This window comes from Bos indicus x Bos taurus, chromosome 18, assembly GCF_003369695.1.
Source record: "Bos indicus x Bos taurus breed Angus x Brahman F1 hybrid chromosome 18, Bos_hybrid_MaternalHap_v2.0, whole genome shotgun sequence".
NCBI lineage: Eukaryota > Metazoa > Chordata > Mammalia > Artiodactyla > Bovidae > Bos > Bos indicus x Bos taurus.
Window position 1 is genome coordinate 18,538,052 of NC_040093.1, and position 18,022 is coordinate 18,556,073.

Consider the following 18,022-nt stretch of genomic DNA (forward strand, 5'->3'; position numbering starts at 1 on the left):
AGCATTTAAAAAATGTTTACCTTTGTTCATTTATGTGATGTGTGACTATAGTTCTAGGTTGGAAATACTCACCAAAGAGCCTGTGAGTTTCAACTTTTAATGGGCACTGAGACTGTCTGTAAACATCCTATCCCAGAAGCCACCCATGAAGGTGTCTACTTCTACCACAGCTGCCAACACATGACACTCAGGACTGTTTGTGGCCCCTTGGACCATTTGTCTGCAATGCAAAAAACAGACTATGTTTTCCTCCCCTTCTTGTTGGCTGTTCTTTTCTTCTAGAACTTCTGTGAGATGAGAATACAGTAGATCTTCGGATTCCTCCGTGACCTTCAGCTGTTGTTTCACACTTGCCATTTTCACTGTATCCAGCAAATTCCTCAGATCTATCTTCTTGTTCAACAAGTTCAACTTAAACTGTTCACTGTTCCATCCAGCCCACTTACTATACTGTTTTTATTTCAGTGATATCATTTTTTATTTCCAAGTTATTTTGCTGACTGCTTTTAAAGAAGTAATAACCTCTCACATCTCTGTGTAATTAGGCTCATTCTAACAGTCTGCCCTATTTGCTTTACTACCTCTACCCCTTGGTTCTATAAGTAACCAATTTAAAAAAATTTTTATAGAACCTTTATTTATTTTTTGGCTGTGCTGGGTCTTTGATGCTGCATGCAGGCTGTCTCTAATTGCAGCAACCAGGAGCTACCCCCTGGTTGTGGGGTACGGGCTTCTCATTGTGGTAGCTTCTCTTGTTGCAGAGCACAGGCTCTAGCGTGAGGGCTCTATAGCTGTGGCACAGTCTTAGTTGTCCCACAGCCTGTGGAATCTTCCCAGACCAGGAAATGAACCCATGTCCCCTGCATTGGCAGGTGGATTCTTAACCACTGGTCCATCAGGGAAGTCCAGTATTCAAGTTTTTACTACAAGGTACCCTGGATGTTGCAAAAATAGTACAGAGAGTTTCTGTGTGTTGGCATCTTTCCCTAAATGTTAGCATCAGAAATAACCATAGTACAATTATCAAAAACAAAAAATGAACATTATACAACATGAAGTGGTTTTCTCCTAAAGATACTGCATGCCACAACTAAAGATCCCACATGCTGCAAGGAAGACTGAAGATCCTGAGTGCCACAACTGAGACCCAGTGCAGTCAAGTAAAACAAAAAAAAAGAATAGATCTTAAAATATTGTATATTCATACAATGAAATATTGTTTTGCCATAAAAAGGAATGAAGGAGTAATATATGTTGCAATATAAATGAACCTTGAAAACATTATTCTAATAAAATGAAAGAAGCCAAGACATAAAAGGGCACATATTGTCTGATTCCTTTTATATGAAATGCCCAAAACAGGCAAATCTATAGAAACAGAAAGTAGATTAGTGGTTGCCAGATGCGGGGGGAAGGGGAGCATGAAGAATGACTGCTTAATAGTAACCGGGTTTCTTTTTGGCCTGATGAAAATATTCTGGAATCAGATAGTGGTGATGGTTATACAACCCTGTGAATGTATTAAAAATTATTGAATAATATACTTTGAAATGGTTAAAATGGTGACTTTTTTCTTGTTTGAATTTTACCTTAATTTAAAAAAAGTTTTACATAGAGTGAGTCTTTGGAAAAAAATTTAAACAAGTATTTATTTTTTGAAGATATAAAGATGACAAAATATCCTGGAATAGGATTTGCTTGTAAACTACTTCAGGGTGGAAGAGAGGAAACAAAATTCATCAGGACTTGATTACTGAAGCTAGATGATGGGGACATGAGTATTTGTTACTGTTCTACTTCTGTATTTGTTTGAAATTTTCTAAGCCCAGTCTTTTAAAAGTTTTAAAATACCCATCAATTCTATTCCTAAGTATATACCCAGGAGGAATTAAAGTTTATGTCCACACAATGATATGTACCCAAATGCTCACAGCAGCTTTATTCATAACAGTCAAAACCTGGAAAACCTAGAAATAGTCCAAATGTAAATGTCCATCAACAGGTGAATAGACAAACCATGGTTCATTCATATAATGGAATACTACTCGGTAATAATATAAATGAACTTCTAAATACATGCAACAACAGGGATGCAAACACTGAGTGAATCAAGTCCTATATGAAAGATTACATATTGTGTACTTCCAATTATATGATATTCTAGAACTTGCAAAATCAATCTATAGTTTTAGAAGTCAGGATAGTGATTCCCTTTGTGGGGCAGTGAGTGGAAAGGAACACACAGAGATCTTCTGGGAGGGCTGGAGGTGTTCTTTCAATATTTCTCCATCTATCTAAGTGCTGTTGATGTGTCCTCTTTTATATATGAGAGCATGCTCAGTCACTCAGTCGTGTCCAACTTTAGCGAGTCATAGCCCGCCAGGCTCCTCTGTCCATAGGATTGTCTAGGCAAGAATACTACAGTGGGTTGCCATTGCCTACTCCAGGGGATCTTCCCAACCCAGGGAACGAACCCGAGTCTTCCGTGTCTCCTGCACTGGCAGGCAGATTCTTTACCACTGAGCCACCTGGGAAGCCCCTTCTTTTCAGTATAAATACTAACAAATGCCATACATCATTAAGCCTGCTCCATGCTGTGCACCTCAGCACTTACGCTCTGGCATTGGCCCTGCCCATGGAAGACACCTGCGTGTGCAGAGCCCAATCCTGGAAGCCTCTCCCGTCAGTGCACCTTCTGATGCATCTGCAGGTGGACTCTCTGACTGAAGCCCTTCCCACATATAGCACACAGGTAGGGCTTCTCCCCTGTGTGCACCCTCTGGTGCCTCTTGAGGGCTGAGTGATGCCTGAAGTCCCTGCCACAAGCCGCACATCTGTAGGGCCGCTCACCCGTGTGGACTCTCCGGTGGATACCCAGGTCCTTGCTCCAGCTGAAGCACTTCCCACAGGCCTCGCACCGGAACGGCCTCTCTCCCGTGTGAACACGCTGGTGCAGGTAGAGGTTGGCTCTCTGGCTGAAGCCCCGGCCGCAGGTGTCGCACAGATAGGCCTTGTCTCCTGCATGGCCCTGCTGGTGTCGAGCCAGCGCAGAGCGCGAGGTGAACCGCCTGTCACATACCTCACAAGCGTGGGGCTTCCTTCCTGTGTGGACACTCTGGTGGATCTGCAGGGCTGCCCTGCGGCTGAAGTCCTTTCCACACTCGTGGCAGCTGAAGGGTTTCTCACCTGTGTGGATGCGCTGGTGGATGGAGAGGTTGGAGCTGCGGCTGAAGTCCTTTCCGCACACACTGCATCTATAGGGCTTCTCACCTGTGTGCACTCGCCGATGGATGGACAAATTGGAGCTCCGGCTGAAGTCCTTCCCACATTCCTCACACGTATGAGGTTTCTTTCCCATGTGCTCCTTCTTGTGCCTTCTCAGAGCAGATCCTGAGTGGAAGACTCCAGAATACTCCATACATCGGTAGGGCTCATCTCCTGGGAGCAGCACAGGAAGGTTAAGGTCTGCTGTCCTTTCACTGAAGGCTTTTCCACACATGGCATATGGAGAAGGCTTCTCTCCAATATGGGTTTGCTGGTGAATTAGAAGGTTTCTGAGCTGGCTGAAGTCTTGGCCATGCTGGGGACAGTTATAGAGTTTTTCTCCTGGAGATACTGGCCAAGACAGGATCCCATCATTCTCATCCCTGACTCCTGGGACAAAGGAAATTAGATGATGAAAGTGAGCATGGGGGGGCTTCCCTGGTGGTCCAGTGGTTAAGAATTCACCCTGCAGTGTAGGGAACATGGGTTTGATCCCTGGTCTGGGAAGATCCCACGTGCTGCAGAGCAACTACGCCCTTGCACCACAACTACTGAGCCCATACTCTAGAGCTGGCAAGCTGCAACTACTGACCTGCATGCCTAGAGCCTGGGCTCTGCAACAAGAGAAGCAACTGCAGTGAGAAGCTTGTACACCACTACTGCAGAGTAGCCCTCACCTGCCACAACTAGAGAAAGCCGGTGTATAGCAACAAAGATCCCACACAGCCAATAAATAGATAACAAATAAAATATATATATTAAGGAAAAAAAAAAGAAAGTGAGCGGTGGTTTTGTCTAAGGCTGCACGGTGCTCCTGAACACTCTCAGACAGTAGTGGTCAGGCAGAGAAACTTCACTGAATAAAGAAGTGCTGCTGCTGGTCTCTGTCTTTCTTACTTTACACCTTCCATTTCTGCTTCAAAGGTATGGGGAAGATCATTGAGAACCTTTTCCTTAGTAGTTGCTCTTCAGTCACTAAGTTGGGTCCAGCTCTTTGTGACCCCATGACTGGCAATATGCCAGGCTTCCCTGGCCTTCACCATCTCCCACAGTTTGCTCAAACTCATGTACATTGAGCCATCCAACCATTTCATCCTCTATCACCCCCTTCTCCTCTTGCCCTCAATCTTCTCCAGCCTCAGGGTCTTTTCTAATGAGTCAGCTCTTCACATCAGGTGGCCAAAGTATTGGAGCTTCAGCTTCACCATCAACCTTCCCATGAATATTCAGGGTTGATTTCCTTTAGAACTGATTGATCTCCTTGCTGTCCAAGGGACTTTCAAGAGTCTTCTCCAGCACAATTCGAAAGCATCAATTCTTCAGCACTCAGCCTTCTTAATGGTCCAACTCTCACATCTACATATGATTACTGGAAAAACCATAGCTTTGACTATAGGCACCTTTGTCAGCAAAGTGATATCTTTGCTTTTTAATACACTGTCTAGGTTTGTCAGAGCTTTTCCTTAGTTAAAGAAATTAAATGTTACTAGAAACACCAAGTCAAATTCCATGAGCTACAAAGGGGTTAATGCTGTCAAAGCATAGTTATCAAAAAGTTAAAAATAGAACTTTCATACAAATATGGAGTGAACATCTGTCAAAAGTATTTTTTGTTAATATATTTATTTATTTGCAACAGGCCTTAGTTATGGCATGTGAACTCCTAGTTGCGGCATGTGGGATCCAGTTCCCCAACCAGGGACTAGACCTGGCCCCCACCCCTGCACTGAGAGCACAAAGTCTTAGCCACTGGACCACCAGGGAAGTCTCTGTCAAAAGTTATAATGAGGAACCAACAAGATGGTAAGTTTGGTTCCAAAGGCATTTTGGAGTTTAGGCATTTAATGCTTAAAGTATATATATATTTTAATAAATAAATATATATATATTTATGTATTTATTTATTTTTACCTCCACTTTATTTATTATTACCACTTTAATAAATAAATAAATTTATTTATTTATTTTTACCTCCAATCAAGTAAATATTTAATATTTTCAATTAAATTATTGGCATAAAAAGTCAAATAATACATGTTTTTAAAGTTGCTACCCACCCCTTCGTGGATTCATAGGATTATTAATGGCATTTTCTCCTGGCTGACTGGTACTCACCTGAATAAGAGCTTCTTGGTATTGTTTCTTCCATCCACACATCATCTTCTTGTTCAAAATGGAAAATCATTTCTGGTTCAGACAGCAGATGCCCTGCTTGAGAGAAAAGACATGTTGATTAGGGCAATGTGGTATGGACAAGGACCCTCCCACAAGTCAAATCTTATCTTCTGGTATTCGTAAAAGGTGAATACAACATTGGGAAAGGTGAATAAAACTGTTAGGCATCAAAACTACATTTTATATTTATGTATATTATATATATATATATATACACACATGTATACATATATATATATACACACACATATACATATATATACACACACACACACACACACACACACACACAGGCATGCAAACTCAGTGGCTCAGACATGGCCAACTCTTTGTGACCTCATGGACTGTATCCCACTAGGCTCCTCTCTCCACTGAATTTTCCCAGGGAGAATATTAGAGCTGGGTGCCATGCCCTTCTCCGGGGTTCTTCCTGACCCAGGGATCGAACCTGAGTCTCTTGTGGCTCCTGCACTGGCTGGCAGATTCTTTATCACTGAGCCACCTGGAAATCCCATATGTATATATACATACACACACACACATATATAAATATATATACACAAAAACCAGAGAAGGCAATGGCACCCCACTCCAGTACTCTTGCCTGGAAAATCCCATGGATGGAGGAGCCTGGAAGGCTGCAGTCCATGGGGTCGCTGAGCGTCGGACACAACTGAGCGACATCACTTTCACTTTTCACTTTCATGCATTGGAGAAGGAAATGGCAACCCACTCCAGTGTTCTTGCCTGGAGAATCCCAGGGACAGGGGAGCCTGGTGGGCTGCCGTCTATGGGGTCACACAGAGTCGGACATGACTGAAGTGACTTAGCAGCAGCATACACAGAAACACACAAATAAACAAATAAATATATATTTTGCTTCTCAAAATAAAAAAATTGTTCTAGGAGTTCCAGGGAACTTCAGCGAAAAGGCCTATTTGCAATTTGTGTGTGTGCTAACTTGCTTCAGTTGTGTCCAACTCTTTGCAACCCTATGGAACCATAGCCCGTCAAGCTCCTCTGTCCATGGGATTATGCCCTCCTCCAGGAGATCTTCCCGACCCAGCAATCGAACCTGCATCTCTTACATCTCCTGCATTGGCAGGTAGGTTCTTTACCACTAGCGCCATGTGGGAAGCCCTATTTGCAATATACAACAGTAATAATTCTCAAGGGGTTGAACAGGCAGTAATGATTCTGTGCCCAAATTCAATATCCAGGTATCAAACCCAGGTCTCCTGCACTGCAGGCAGATTCTTTACCATCTCAGCCACCAGGGAAGTGCTGTCTTATCTCTTTAGTCTCCTTTAATTTGGATAGGAACTGGCATCTCTCACCTTCATCCCAGGTATCTTTATGCTTTCTCAAATCTGATACCCACCACCATAAGGGATCAGGAATATGTGGACCACTAAATGCAAATCCCCTCAGAATTTATTCCATACAACTGAACCAGCAGGAGATCAGGTGGGTTCTAGAAGATGTGATTCTCACCCAAGGAGATGAGATTCCCAAAGTTCTCCAACATCACTTCTCGGTACAGGTGCCTCTGAGAAGGGTCCAGATGCTGCCACTCCTCCTCGGTAAAGTCGACAGCCACATCCTTGAATGTCACTAGCTCCTAAAAGAACAAACATGGTTATCCTCAGGTTTACCTATTCTCACAGAGGAATGCAGCTGATGAGCACCAATGAATTCTGACATCTATATGTGGTCCTGGCAGTCTCCAGGGTCCTGAATCAGGCTCACTTAGGTACACAACTATGCATCTGTTTGTATTATGTAGAATAGGGGGCCCCAACCTCTAGGATCTAATGCCTGATTATCTGAGGTGGAGCTGATGTAGTAATAATAGAAATAAAGTACAATAAATGTAATGTTGCTTGAACCATCTTAAAATCATCCCCCACCCCTACACCACACCGGTCCATGGAAAAACTGTCTTCCATGAAACAGGTCTCTGGTGCCAAAAAGATTGGGGACTGCTTATATAGAACACGGAAAAGATACAAGAGGCAGATTTAACAAAAAGAAAAAACAAAACTCTTCAGCCCTTAAAGTTTCTCTGGTAAGAGTCAATTTCAACCAGAGCACATGAAAGGCTATATAATTCCAGAGGTGCTATCCACACAACAAATCTCAGTTTTGAGATTTACTCAGGGAAGGGTCTGGAGAAAGAATCTAGGGTAGACTGGGGCCATGAGGGCAGGTACCCTGGAGAAAGCCAGGTACTAGCCTTGTGGGATGGTTAAAATGTGAACAGAGGAAAGTGGGGAGTTCCAGCTGGCAAGAAAAAGGAGTGGACAGTCGTGTGGGAAGGAGCAAGTCAGAGATCTAAAATAAGGACTCTGGTTAATGAGACATGTTATCTAGGAAACCTCCCTCTGATGATTATATACTAACAACGTTTATTTTGGACTCCGAATCCCCACTCACACATCCACAGTAGAAAGATATACAAACTCTTGGTACAGTCGCATGAAGGATTAATATTCAGTAGCAGTTCCCAAAGTGTGGTTCAGGGACCCATGAGGATCGCCAAGCTCTTGTCAGTGGTGTCTGTACAGTTAATATTATTTTCAATAATAATTCTAAGATATTATTAGGCTTATCCACTATCATTCTCTTACAGTTAAAGAGACGAAGTTTTCAGAGGCTACATGATGTGCAATCTTGCAACAAAGAAACTGAGGAAGCAGATATAAGATTACAGCTGTTTTCTATTAAGGCAGACATTAAAGATGTTAGCAAAAATACAAAACATTTCCATTCTTTCAATTTTTTTTGGTCTGGAAAATAAGGTTTTTTAAAAAAAATGTGATATTAACTATAATGGATTAATTTTTGAATGGATTAATAAATACTTTAAAGTTTTGTTAGTTTGAACTTCTGATCTGGTAATATTGATAACCCACATAACAAAAGCCACTTTCAAAACTGTAAAGGAGTCCTGATACCAAAAAGCTTTGGAAATTACTGCTCTACAAGAAACAAAAATAAACTATATATGCATGAAATAACACAGATCAATCTCACAACAAACATTGAGAAAAGACAGGCACAGAAGAGTACTGTATGTATCCAGCTTCTATTTTAAAAGTTCAAAATCATACTAATCTACAGTATGAAAAGTCAGAATAGTGGCTATCATTATGGGGAAACACGGGTTCTTTCCTAGGGAGGGGTTTGTTCAGAGCATAAAGAGAAGACACAGAATGGCTATGAGGGGAAATCAAGGATGGTGCAAGGATCAGACAACAGAAGAGTGTCACACCGCAGCAGCCTGGTCTCTGGTCCATTTTTGGCCTAAATGTTAAGCCTGCCAAATAAAGAATAAGGAAAAGAGGATTTGCAAAGGGCTATTAACTCATGAGGTGGGGATGATGGGAGCACACAGGGGCAAGCAGAGTGTCAAGCCAGACTACATGGTCCTTCGCGCAAAGCTGAAGCACTAAAAAACAGGTGATTCTGGGTAAAAAAACCAGAAATCCTTCTTTGAACTGCCTTCTTCTTCTCTGAAATAGTTATCACCTGTATTCCATACAGATTTTTTTTTTTTTTTTTTTGAGAGGTGAGTTGTTTGTTGTTTCTGTTCACAAATTATTTCTCATTTACGTTAAATACCCAGTGAACCAACATGAACCCTAAGTATACCAGCTGCCTGTGTAATTCACATACCAATCATGACATAGATCATTTCCATCACTCCAGAAAGTTCCCTTGTGTTGTTTCCTCCTAGTTGATTCCCTGTCCTGACTCCTTGCTCTCAACAACCAATGATCTGCTGTCACTGTAGATTAATCTAGCCTGTTCTAGAATTTCGTATAAATGGAACTGATACCGACCAGGATTCTTGGCCTTTCCCAATCAACAGAAAATGACAAGAGGTTAGATAAGAAGTTCAAGCAAGGCCTTATTGGCCTCTGCAGCAGCAGAGGAGACTAAAAGCAAGTAAAGCCTTCCCTTGCTCGCTCACTGGCTCCCTCCCCAGAGCTGGTTCCTTATACAGGATGAGAGTAGGGGTGTGTCCAGTGGTTGGGCAGGAGGAATGGCTTAGGTGTTCTGTCTACCCCTTTGTTGATGCTGTGTGCAAGGGGCATGTGTAAGACCTGCTTTTGCTCCCAACACCTTGGTTTTGCTCTGAGCTCTTCAGAGGTGGCAGTTGGGGTTTTTCGCCCTTTATGTATCTTTTGTCCAGAATTTGCCCCAACTGTGTATGCACAGTTATTGCAGTTATTTTTAGTCTCTTATATTTTTTTAGCATTTTGTTGCTCGAGGAGACATTGTCCAGGTGTAAGCCCTGCATCACTGGAGCAAAGGGCCCCAGGTCCCACCCTGAGAAGTACACAGCACATATCTGCCTTATCTTTTACCTTATATTTTATCTGGCATATCTTTCATATCTGGCTTATCTTTCTCAGCCTAATGCTTTTGATATTTATTCAAGTTGTTACATGAATCAGCAGTTTGTTCTTTTTTTTTTTTCAACTGAGTAGTTCTTAATTATATGGAGTAAGACATTTTGTTTATCTACTTATCAGTTGATGGTCATTTCTGGTTTGGGGCTATTATAAACAAAGTTGCTAATAGTCACATACAGTTTTTTTTTTTAATATAATTTTATTTATTTATTTATTTTATTTTTTTATTTTTATTTTTATTTTATTTATTTATTTATTTTATTTATTTATTTTGTGTCTTCGTTGCTGCACGTAGGCTCTTGTCTAGTTGCAGTGCGCAGACTGCTCACTGTAGAGGCTTCTCTTGTTGTAGAGCACAGGCTCTAGGGCTCATGGGCTTTAGTAGGTGCAACAGTTGCAGTTCCCAGGCTCTAGAGCACGAGCTCAATAGTTGTGGTGCTCAGCCTCGGTTGCTCCGCGGCACGTAGGATCTTCCCAGACGAGGGGTCGAAGCTGTGTCTCCTGCACTGGCAGGCGGATTCTTTACCACTGTGCCACCCGGGAAGCCCCTAGTCACATACAGATTTTTGTGTGGACATATATTTTCATTTCCTCTGGGTAAATACCATGGGATTTCTGGGTCAATGGTAAGTGTGTGCTTAATTATATAAGAAACTCTAAAACTGTTTTTCAAAGTATATTATACTATTTTACACTCCTACCAGCAATGCTCAGACATTTGGAGAAACTGGAGTAACATAAGTCTAGCCCAGAGCCAGCACAATATACGTGTTGTATTGCTTTCCTCTCCCAACACCCTCAAAATGAGGTATGTGGGTGATATTTTCAGGGAGAGAAGGCAGACTCTAATTTACCTGTAATCTGGGCATTTCCTCCTCTTCCTGAAGAAGGACAGAGTCTTCAGAAGGCAGTGCTGGGTAAAAAGAAAGAAGCTGTGAAAAATGAACTTGGCTCACTGAAATAGACCAGTATCTTAGTTACCAAGAAGGGAGAAGGGGGCATGTTATATTCAGTTGGTGACATTGGTTCTCGTTTACCATTACCTGACACACCTTCCCCTAGAAAGATTTTTCCTCTTTATACTTTCACAGATAGCCTTTCGACCCCGATACTTTGTCCCCAGCCCCCCCAAACACTCACTGAATACCTACTATGTGCTTCAGCAGTGATTTAACTCTCACCTTTTTCCTTAGCCTCTGAGGTCATTCCAGCTTCAATGTGGCCCCACATCCTGCCCGCCCTGTTAGGAAGGGAATCCCCGTAGCCCAGTGGCTCTGCTGGGGGAATCTCTCTTCAGCCTCTCCAAGCTCCACCTGGAACATCCAGAGGGAGTTTCAGGAGGTGTTGTCTCCACGAAAGACGGAACTCCTGCATGTGGGGGGCCTCCTGCGGCCTTCATGCTCAGGTAGCTGTTTTGTTCCTGTAGGCAGGAGAGGAGATGTCCCAGCAGCCCAGACTTCAGGTTAGGGCCTGGACTCTCTATTTAAGTGAGGACGCTGTTAATGAACTGAAGTATAGTTAAGGTGATAAACATTTACTAAGCATCCACTGTGTACAAGGCATGCCCCTACTTCCCAGGGGTACCCGGCTCTGACTTTTTCAAGACTGTAGGTTCACAGGTTGATCCAGTCACATGGCAGCAAATGCTGCCACCTCCGTGAAGATTTCCTGAAAACTTCCCACTGTGGGATGCATGCGTGCATGCTCAGTCATTCAGTCATGTCCAACTCTTTGTGACACTATGGACTGTAGCCCACCAGACTCTTCTGTCCATGGAATTCTCCAGGCAATAATACTGGAGTGGGTGGCCATTTTCTCCCTCAGGGGATCTTTCTGACCCAAGGATCAAACCAGTATCTCCTGCATCTCTTGCATTGGCAGGCGGGTTCTTTACCGCTACACCACCTGGGAAGCCCCACTTTGGGATGTTAGTTGCTCAGTTGTGTCTGACTTCTCAAAACCCCATGGACTGTAGTCCGCCAGGCTCCTCTGTCCATGGGATTTCCCAGATAAAAGTACTGGAGTGGGTTGCCCTTTCCTTCTCAGAGGATCTTCCTGACCCAGGGTTTCCTGCATTGCAGGCAGATTCTTTACCATGTGAGCCACCCGAGAAGCCCTTTGGGATACAGATCTATAATTCTCAAAAGGCAAACTTGTGAAATTCTGGAATTTCTCTTTTTCTTTTTTTTTGCTATCAGATCAATAAATGTTTCAAAATCCGAAAAGCTTCTCGTTAGAGAGGCTGTGGGAAAATGATCAGTCTTTTATGCTTTTAGAATGTAAGTAGGTACAGTCTTCTGGAGGACAGCAATTTGATTGTGTCCATCAAATGGAAGGGGCAGGTAGGGTCAGGAAGCATGGTTATGAAAGTGAACAAGGAAACTTTAGGAGGTGATAAGATATATTGGTCATCTTGACTGAGATGATGGGTTTCATGAGTATATTGAAATGTCAAAATATATAAAATTGAACACTTTAAATACATGTAGTTTATCATGTGTCTGCACTCAGAAGGGCTTTGCAGAGATACAGCCAGGCCAGTGACTTACATGTCATGTGTGATACCCAACTCCCAACTGGGATACCTCCACCTTTTACACCTGGAACTGTAATTTCCACTGAGACAAGAAAGGACTTACAACTCCCCTTCGGTCCTCACTGGTCAAGAGTGTGGAGAATTCTCTTCTGCAGATAACTGGGGAGGTGATTGAGGGCTTCCCCAATGACTCAGTGGGTAAAGAATCTGCCTGCAATGCAGGAGATACAGGAGATGCAGGTTTGATCCTTGGGTTGAGATGATCTGCTGGAGGAGAGCATGACCAGAGCATTTCCAGTAGTTTTGCCTGAAGAATCCTCTGGACTGAGGAGCCTGGTGGGCTACAGTCCATAGGTCCACAAAGAGTCGGACACGACTGATTGACTAAGCACGCATACACATGGCAGTGACCATAGGTGTGACCTTCCTGGCTTCGCTACCCCAGAGGCAAGTACCCAGGGGAAGGTCATTCAACTCCAAAGCATCAGGGAGCTTAGCGAAGCTGCTGACCACTTTGAGCTCAGGAGTTTCTCAGATGCAAAGTGGCAGCAAGCCTTTGGCAATCCATAGAGGGCCTGGCTGGAGAAGAGCCCATCCTGGTGTCCAAGACAATCTGCCCATCCCTCTAATAACACATCCCTAGGCTCACTTATAGAAAAAGCCCACTGAGGGACTTCCCTGGTGGTCCAGTGGCTAAGACTCTGTGCTTTCAACGCAGGGGGCTCAGGTTCGATCCCTGGTCAGGGAACTAGATCCCATATGCCTCAACAAGAGCTCTGATGACGCAACTAAAGATCTCGCATGACACAAGGAAGATCTAAGATCATGTGTGTAGCAACTAAGACCCAACACAGCCAAATTAAAATAATTTTTTTTTAAAGAAGTGTTAAAAAAATAAAAGCCCACTGAGTCAGAGATGAAGGTGGTTTCACAGGAGCACCTACAACAAAAGTGAGGATACAAGATTTTGGCCCCGCCTCCTCAAAGTCCAAGTTATCTCCAAAATAAGAGACACCAGAATATATTGTCACCATAAACACCAAACCTCACGACGTCCCTGTTGGCTTAGATAGTAAGAATCTGCCAGGAATGCAGGAGACCCAGGTTCGATCCCTGGGTCAGGAAGATCCCCTGGAGAATGGAATGGCTATCCAGTCCAGTATTCTTACCTGGAGAATTCCATGGACAGAGGAACCTAGTGGACTACAGTCCATGGGGTGGCACAAGTCGAACACGACGAGCGACTAACACTTTCTTGACCCCTACTACATCTCAAACCAAGGGGCACTTCCTAACTCCTCTCTACAGCTCCACACATCTAGCTGCCCTCATAAACACCTAAGAATTTACAGCCCCATAAGCTGCTCCTCTGGACTAAGAATGCTGCCTGCCATATAAGTAAACAAAGGATGTTGTGGCCAGCTAGTCAGCAGCCACTGCAGCCAGCCCCGACTGTGCACCCTGACCGGTATCAAGCCGGAGACAGGCATATTTACCCTAGATAGTTAAGGTGCGTATCAAAGGAATGACTTCAGGAAGCCCAGACTCCTGCACTTCCTCATACAAAGAAAATCGCTTAGTTCATTAACTTTAGCTGTCCGTTTTTTTCTAATTAACAGTAATCGTTTCTTGTTCTAACTACCTGGGCTTTCTCACAAAACCCCTATAATCCTGGCTCCTCCTTAGCTCTTCAGAGCAGTCCCTGAGAGCCATGTGAGAAAGGCCACCAGATAAAACATAAACTTTTAGGTTGTGCGGTTTTTTTCCCAGTCAACACTCCCAAAGCCCTGGACCCTGTTTCACTGTCCCTTCCCCATCAACCTGGGGTTGCAAAGCCCCAGCTGCCTCGCCAACCAAAATGCCCGGCATAGGCTGTCTCCCAAATACAAGGAACCCTGCCCTCCAGTCCCTCAACCCATGGATGCCTGCAGGCCACCAATCTCGGGACCATTGTCGTAGAGATTCACCCCTATTTCAATAAAACCAAGATGCTCCCTGCGTCCCCCATCAGACCCCGCGACTCCCGGACCTTCGGTTTTCGCCTTCCCCTTTCGCACGATCCGGGGACCTTCGGCTATTCTCGTTGCCTTCTGCCAGTAAAACTGGGGGACTCACCTCTCTAGGCCTGGAGATCTTGGGCATGGAGGCCGCCACAGGGCCTTCACCAGCCTTCGTTCCACGCAATGAGCCCGATACACCCGCACCGCCGACCCAGAAGGCCCAGCCGAAGGGGTCTGGGCGCAAGCGGGCGCGGAGGCCTGGCGGCTGGACCACATCTCCCAGAAGCCCCTGCGCAGGCAGGGAAGCTCTCCAAGCCCCGCCCCAAGGCGCGATCCGGTTGTGGCGAGGCCAGAGCAGGTGAGCTCCGGGTCTCACGTGGAAACAGCTAGCTTGCGAGGGCTGGGCGTACAACACAAAACCAGACAAGCGCCTCGTCCTATTGTCTACAACCAGAAATAACAAAACACCTGTAATTTCTCGATTCAGGCATAACTGTGTTTAAGCTTACATGCGTGCAGTGCTGTGTCACTTCAGTCGTGCAGGACTCTTTGCGACCCTATGGACTGTAGCTTGCCAGGTTCCTCTGTCCACGGAATTCTCCAGGCGAGAATACTGGAGTGGGTTGCCATGCCCTCCTCCAGGGGATCTTCCCGATCCAGAAATCGAACCCACCTCTCTTGCCTCTCCTGCGTTGGCAGGAGTGTTCTTTACCACTAGGACCAGCCAGGAGGCTCTTAAGCTTATATCCTTTCATATAAATATTTGTCCTCTTTGTTGTCGCTAAGTCCCAACTGACTCTCTGAGACCGCATGAACTGCAGCATGCCAGGCTTCCCTGTCCTTCACTATTTGTCTTCTTAACCTGCTTTTAAAATCATATATATTGAACATTGTGTTCTTCCACAATGTTTTGTAAATTCTACAGGCCATCTATGTAATTAATGTATTTTTGTAAATTCTACAGGCCATCTATGTAATTAATGTATTATCTCATTTTTGTTAGGTTGCTTCAAATTACTAGTATTGCAGCCACCACTGCTTATGTTTGTCATTGACTCAAAAGCAGGGAACTGGCAGGGAACAGGCAAAGCTTTATACTGAAAAAAAAAAAGGGAAGGCTTCAGGTGTATTTTGATCGGAGGTCATTGTCCAAGAGAAGCTAGAGGTGAGCCAACTACAAAAAGTGCAACTTTTGTGGTTGGTTTGGAGGTGGTGATTTGGTTTTCTCCGGTTTGTTCTGAGTTGGGAGCAGAGGCGAAAGATAGGGAAGCTAGCAGTTATTGACCAAGTCCTGAGAGTTCTGCACTGGTTGCTGCCAAGTTTGTAGTTTGGTTTTCTGGTTTCTGCAGATTTTGTGGGTCAGAGTTCTATTATAATATACAATCTGGCATTGTCTGTTTGTATATCTGTTCTTTCAACTTTAGTGGTTTCAAACAACAGCAATCATTTATTATCTTTCATGGTTTTTCTGGGTCAGGAATTCAGAAACAGCCTAGCTGGACAGTTCTGGCTCAGACTTTTCTTGATGGCTAAACCTGGAACAGTGTGAAATTCCAGGAGCAACTGGAAGCTGGCTGGACATCTATTTCGTGTAATCTCAAGGGTTTGTCCGTCTGGTTTTTCTGTGTGGGCTAGTTTGAGCTTCTTAACAGCATGGTGTTAGTGTCAGTCGGTCAGTCGTGCCCGACTCTTTGTGACCCTGTGGACTGCAGTCCACCAGGCTCCTCTGTCCATGAGATTTTCCAGGCAAGGATACTAGAGTGGGTTGCCATTTCCTTCTCCAAGGGATCTTCCCAATCCAAGGATCGAATCCGGGTCTTCTACATTGCAGGCAGATTCTTTACCGACTGAGCTACACAGACATCTTAAACTGTAGCTCAAAATCCTGAGAAAGATTCAGATGGAAGATGAATCACCTCTTATGGCTAGTCTCAGAATCACAGAGCATCATTTCCCCTGTACTTACAGTTTTAAAAGCCCATCCAGATTCAAAGGGAAAGAACATGCACTCCACTTCCTGATGGGAAAATAACAAGGTTCTGGAAGACCATGTGGAAACAAAAATATAGTTATGGCAATTTTTGGAAAATATAATTTGCCATGAACTGCAAACAGATCAAAGCAGAGAAAGCAGTTTTAATTTCACTCTGCTATGAAGACTGGATATTTATATTGTTGTTCAGTCTCTAAGGCCTGACTCTCTGCGACCCCCATGGACTACAGCACGCCAGGCTTCCGTGTCCTTCACTATCTCCCAGAATTTGCTCAGACTCATGTCCATTGTGTTGATGATGCCATCCAACCATCTCATCCTCTGTTGCCTCCTTCTCCTCCTGCCCTCAATCTTTCCCAGCATCAGCGTCTTTTCCAATGAGTTGGCTCTTCTCATCAGGTGGCCAAAGTATTGGCTCTTCAACATCAGCATCAGTCCTTCCAATGAATATTCAGAGTTGATTTCCTTTAGGATTGACTGGTTTAATCTCCTTGCTGTCCAAGGGATTCTCAAGAGTCTTCTCTAGCACCATAATTGGAAAGCATCAATTCTTCGGTGCCCAGCCTTCTTTATGTCCAACTCTCACATCTGTACATGACTACTGGAAAAACCATAGCTTTGACTATTCAGACCTTTGTCGGCAAAGTGATGTCTCACCTTTTTAATATGCTATCTAGGTTTATCAATGGAGCAGGAAATGGCAACCCACACTAGTATTCTTGCCTGGGGAATTCCATGGACAGAGGAGCCTGGCAGGCTACAGTTCATGGGGTCGCAGACTCAGACACGACTGAGCAACTAACACAAAACACAGGTTTATCATAGCTTTTCTTCCAAAGAGCAAGCTTCTTTTAATTTCATGGCTGCAGTCACTGTCCAGTGATTTTGGAGCCCAAGAAAATAAAATCTGCCACTGTTTCCATTTTGTCCTCATCCATTTGCCATGAAGTGATAGGACCAGATGCCATGATTTTAGTTTTTTGAACATTGAGTTTTAAGCCATATTTTTCACTCTCCTCTTACACCTTCATCAAGAAGATATTTATATTAGTGAGCTGAAATTATCTGTATTAAGTAGGAGTGATCAAAAAAATCATGATCTTTAATTAAAGTTTAAGAGGATCAGAGAAGACCTAGCTCCACTGAGCATGTTTAAGGTGATAATGAGAGTGAATTTCCTGATGGTCCAGTGGTTAGGATGCCACACTCACTGTCAAGAGCTCAGGTTCAGTCCTTCGTAGGGGAACTAATATCCTGCAAGCTGTGTGGTATGGCCAAAACAAACAAACAAACAAAAAATGACAATGTAAGACAAAAATGAAGCTGTCTTCCTTTACCCTCCTTGAGTATTAGGTTCAAAGTGATAATAATTGATCAAGATTATTCTGCACAATTAGAGTATTAGGGCTAACTGAGACTAACTCAGACTGAGAATTTGTCTCAGTGAAAAGAGCAGGACTAACTTAGAGACTTTCTACAGGATCCAATATTACAGACATGGAAAACTCCTAACCCCAAATACTTTAACTACCTACAATAATCTCCTAAAGTTAACTTCTTACTCATGTATTTTAGTTAAGTAAACATTTTCCAGATGTGTTCATTTCTCACAAACATTAATGACAAGTAGGAG

General features: G+C 43.7%; 1 protein-coding gene and 1 non-coding gene across 7 annotated transcripts in view; one reads left to right on the plus strand and one right to left on the minus strand.

Moving 5' to 3' along the window:
- Positions 1–1,912: 1,912 nt before the first annotated feature.
- Positions 1,913–18,022, minus strand: part of LOC113875666 (zinc finger protein 383) — a 36,194-nt gene continuing 20,084 nt past the window's right edge. Inside the window, exons 1-6 of one of the 6 annotated variants that reach the window (XM_027514311.1) lie at positions 14,512–14,682; positions 11,042–11,173; positions 10,715–10,773; positions 6,934–7,060; positions 5,380–5,475; positions 1,913–3,654 (exon numbers count right to left, since the gene is read on the minus strand). In XM_027514311.1, coding sequence (XP_027370112.1) covers positions 2,684–3,654; positions 5,380–5,475; positions 6,934–7,060; positions 10,715–10,773; positions 11,042–11,090 — 1,302 coding nt within the window. In that variant the 5' untranslated portion in view covers positions 11,091–11,173; positions 14,512–14,682 and the 3' untranslated portion in view covers positions 1,913–2,683. Of the gene's footprint in view, positions 3,655–5,379; positions 5,476–6,933; positions 7,061–10,714; positions 10,774–11,041; positions 11,340–14,511 lie in introns of those variants that run through there. The other 5 variants (XM_027514315.1, XM_027514309.1, XM_027514310.1 and 2 more) reach the window with 5 other exon arrangements.
- TRNAE-UUC lies at positions 13,072–13,144 on the plus strand. The gene has a single exon. It is a non-coding gene; the product is annotated as a tRNA-Glu (tRNA).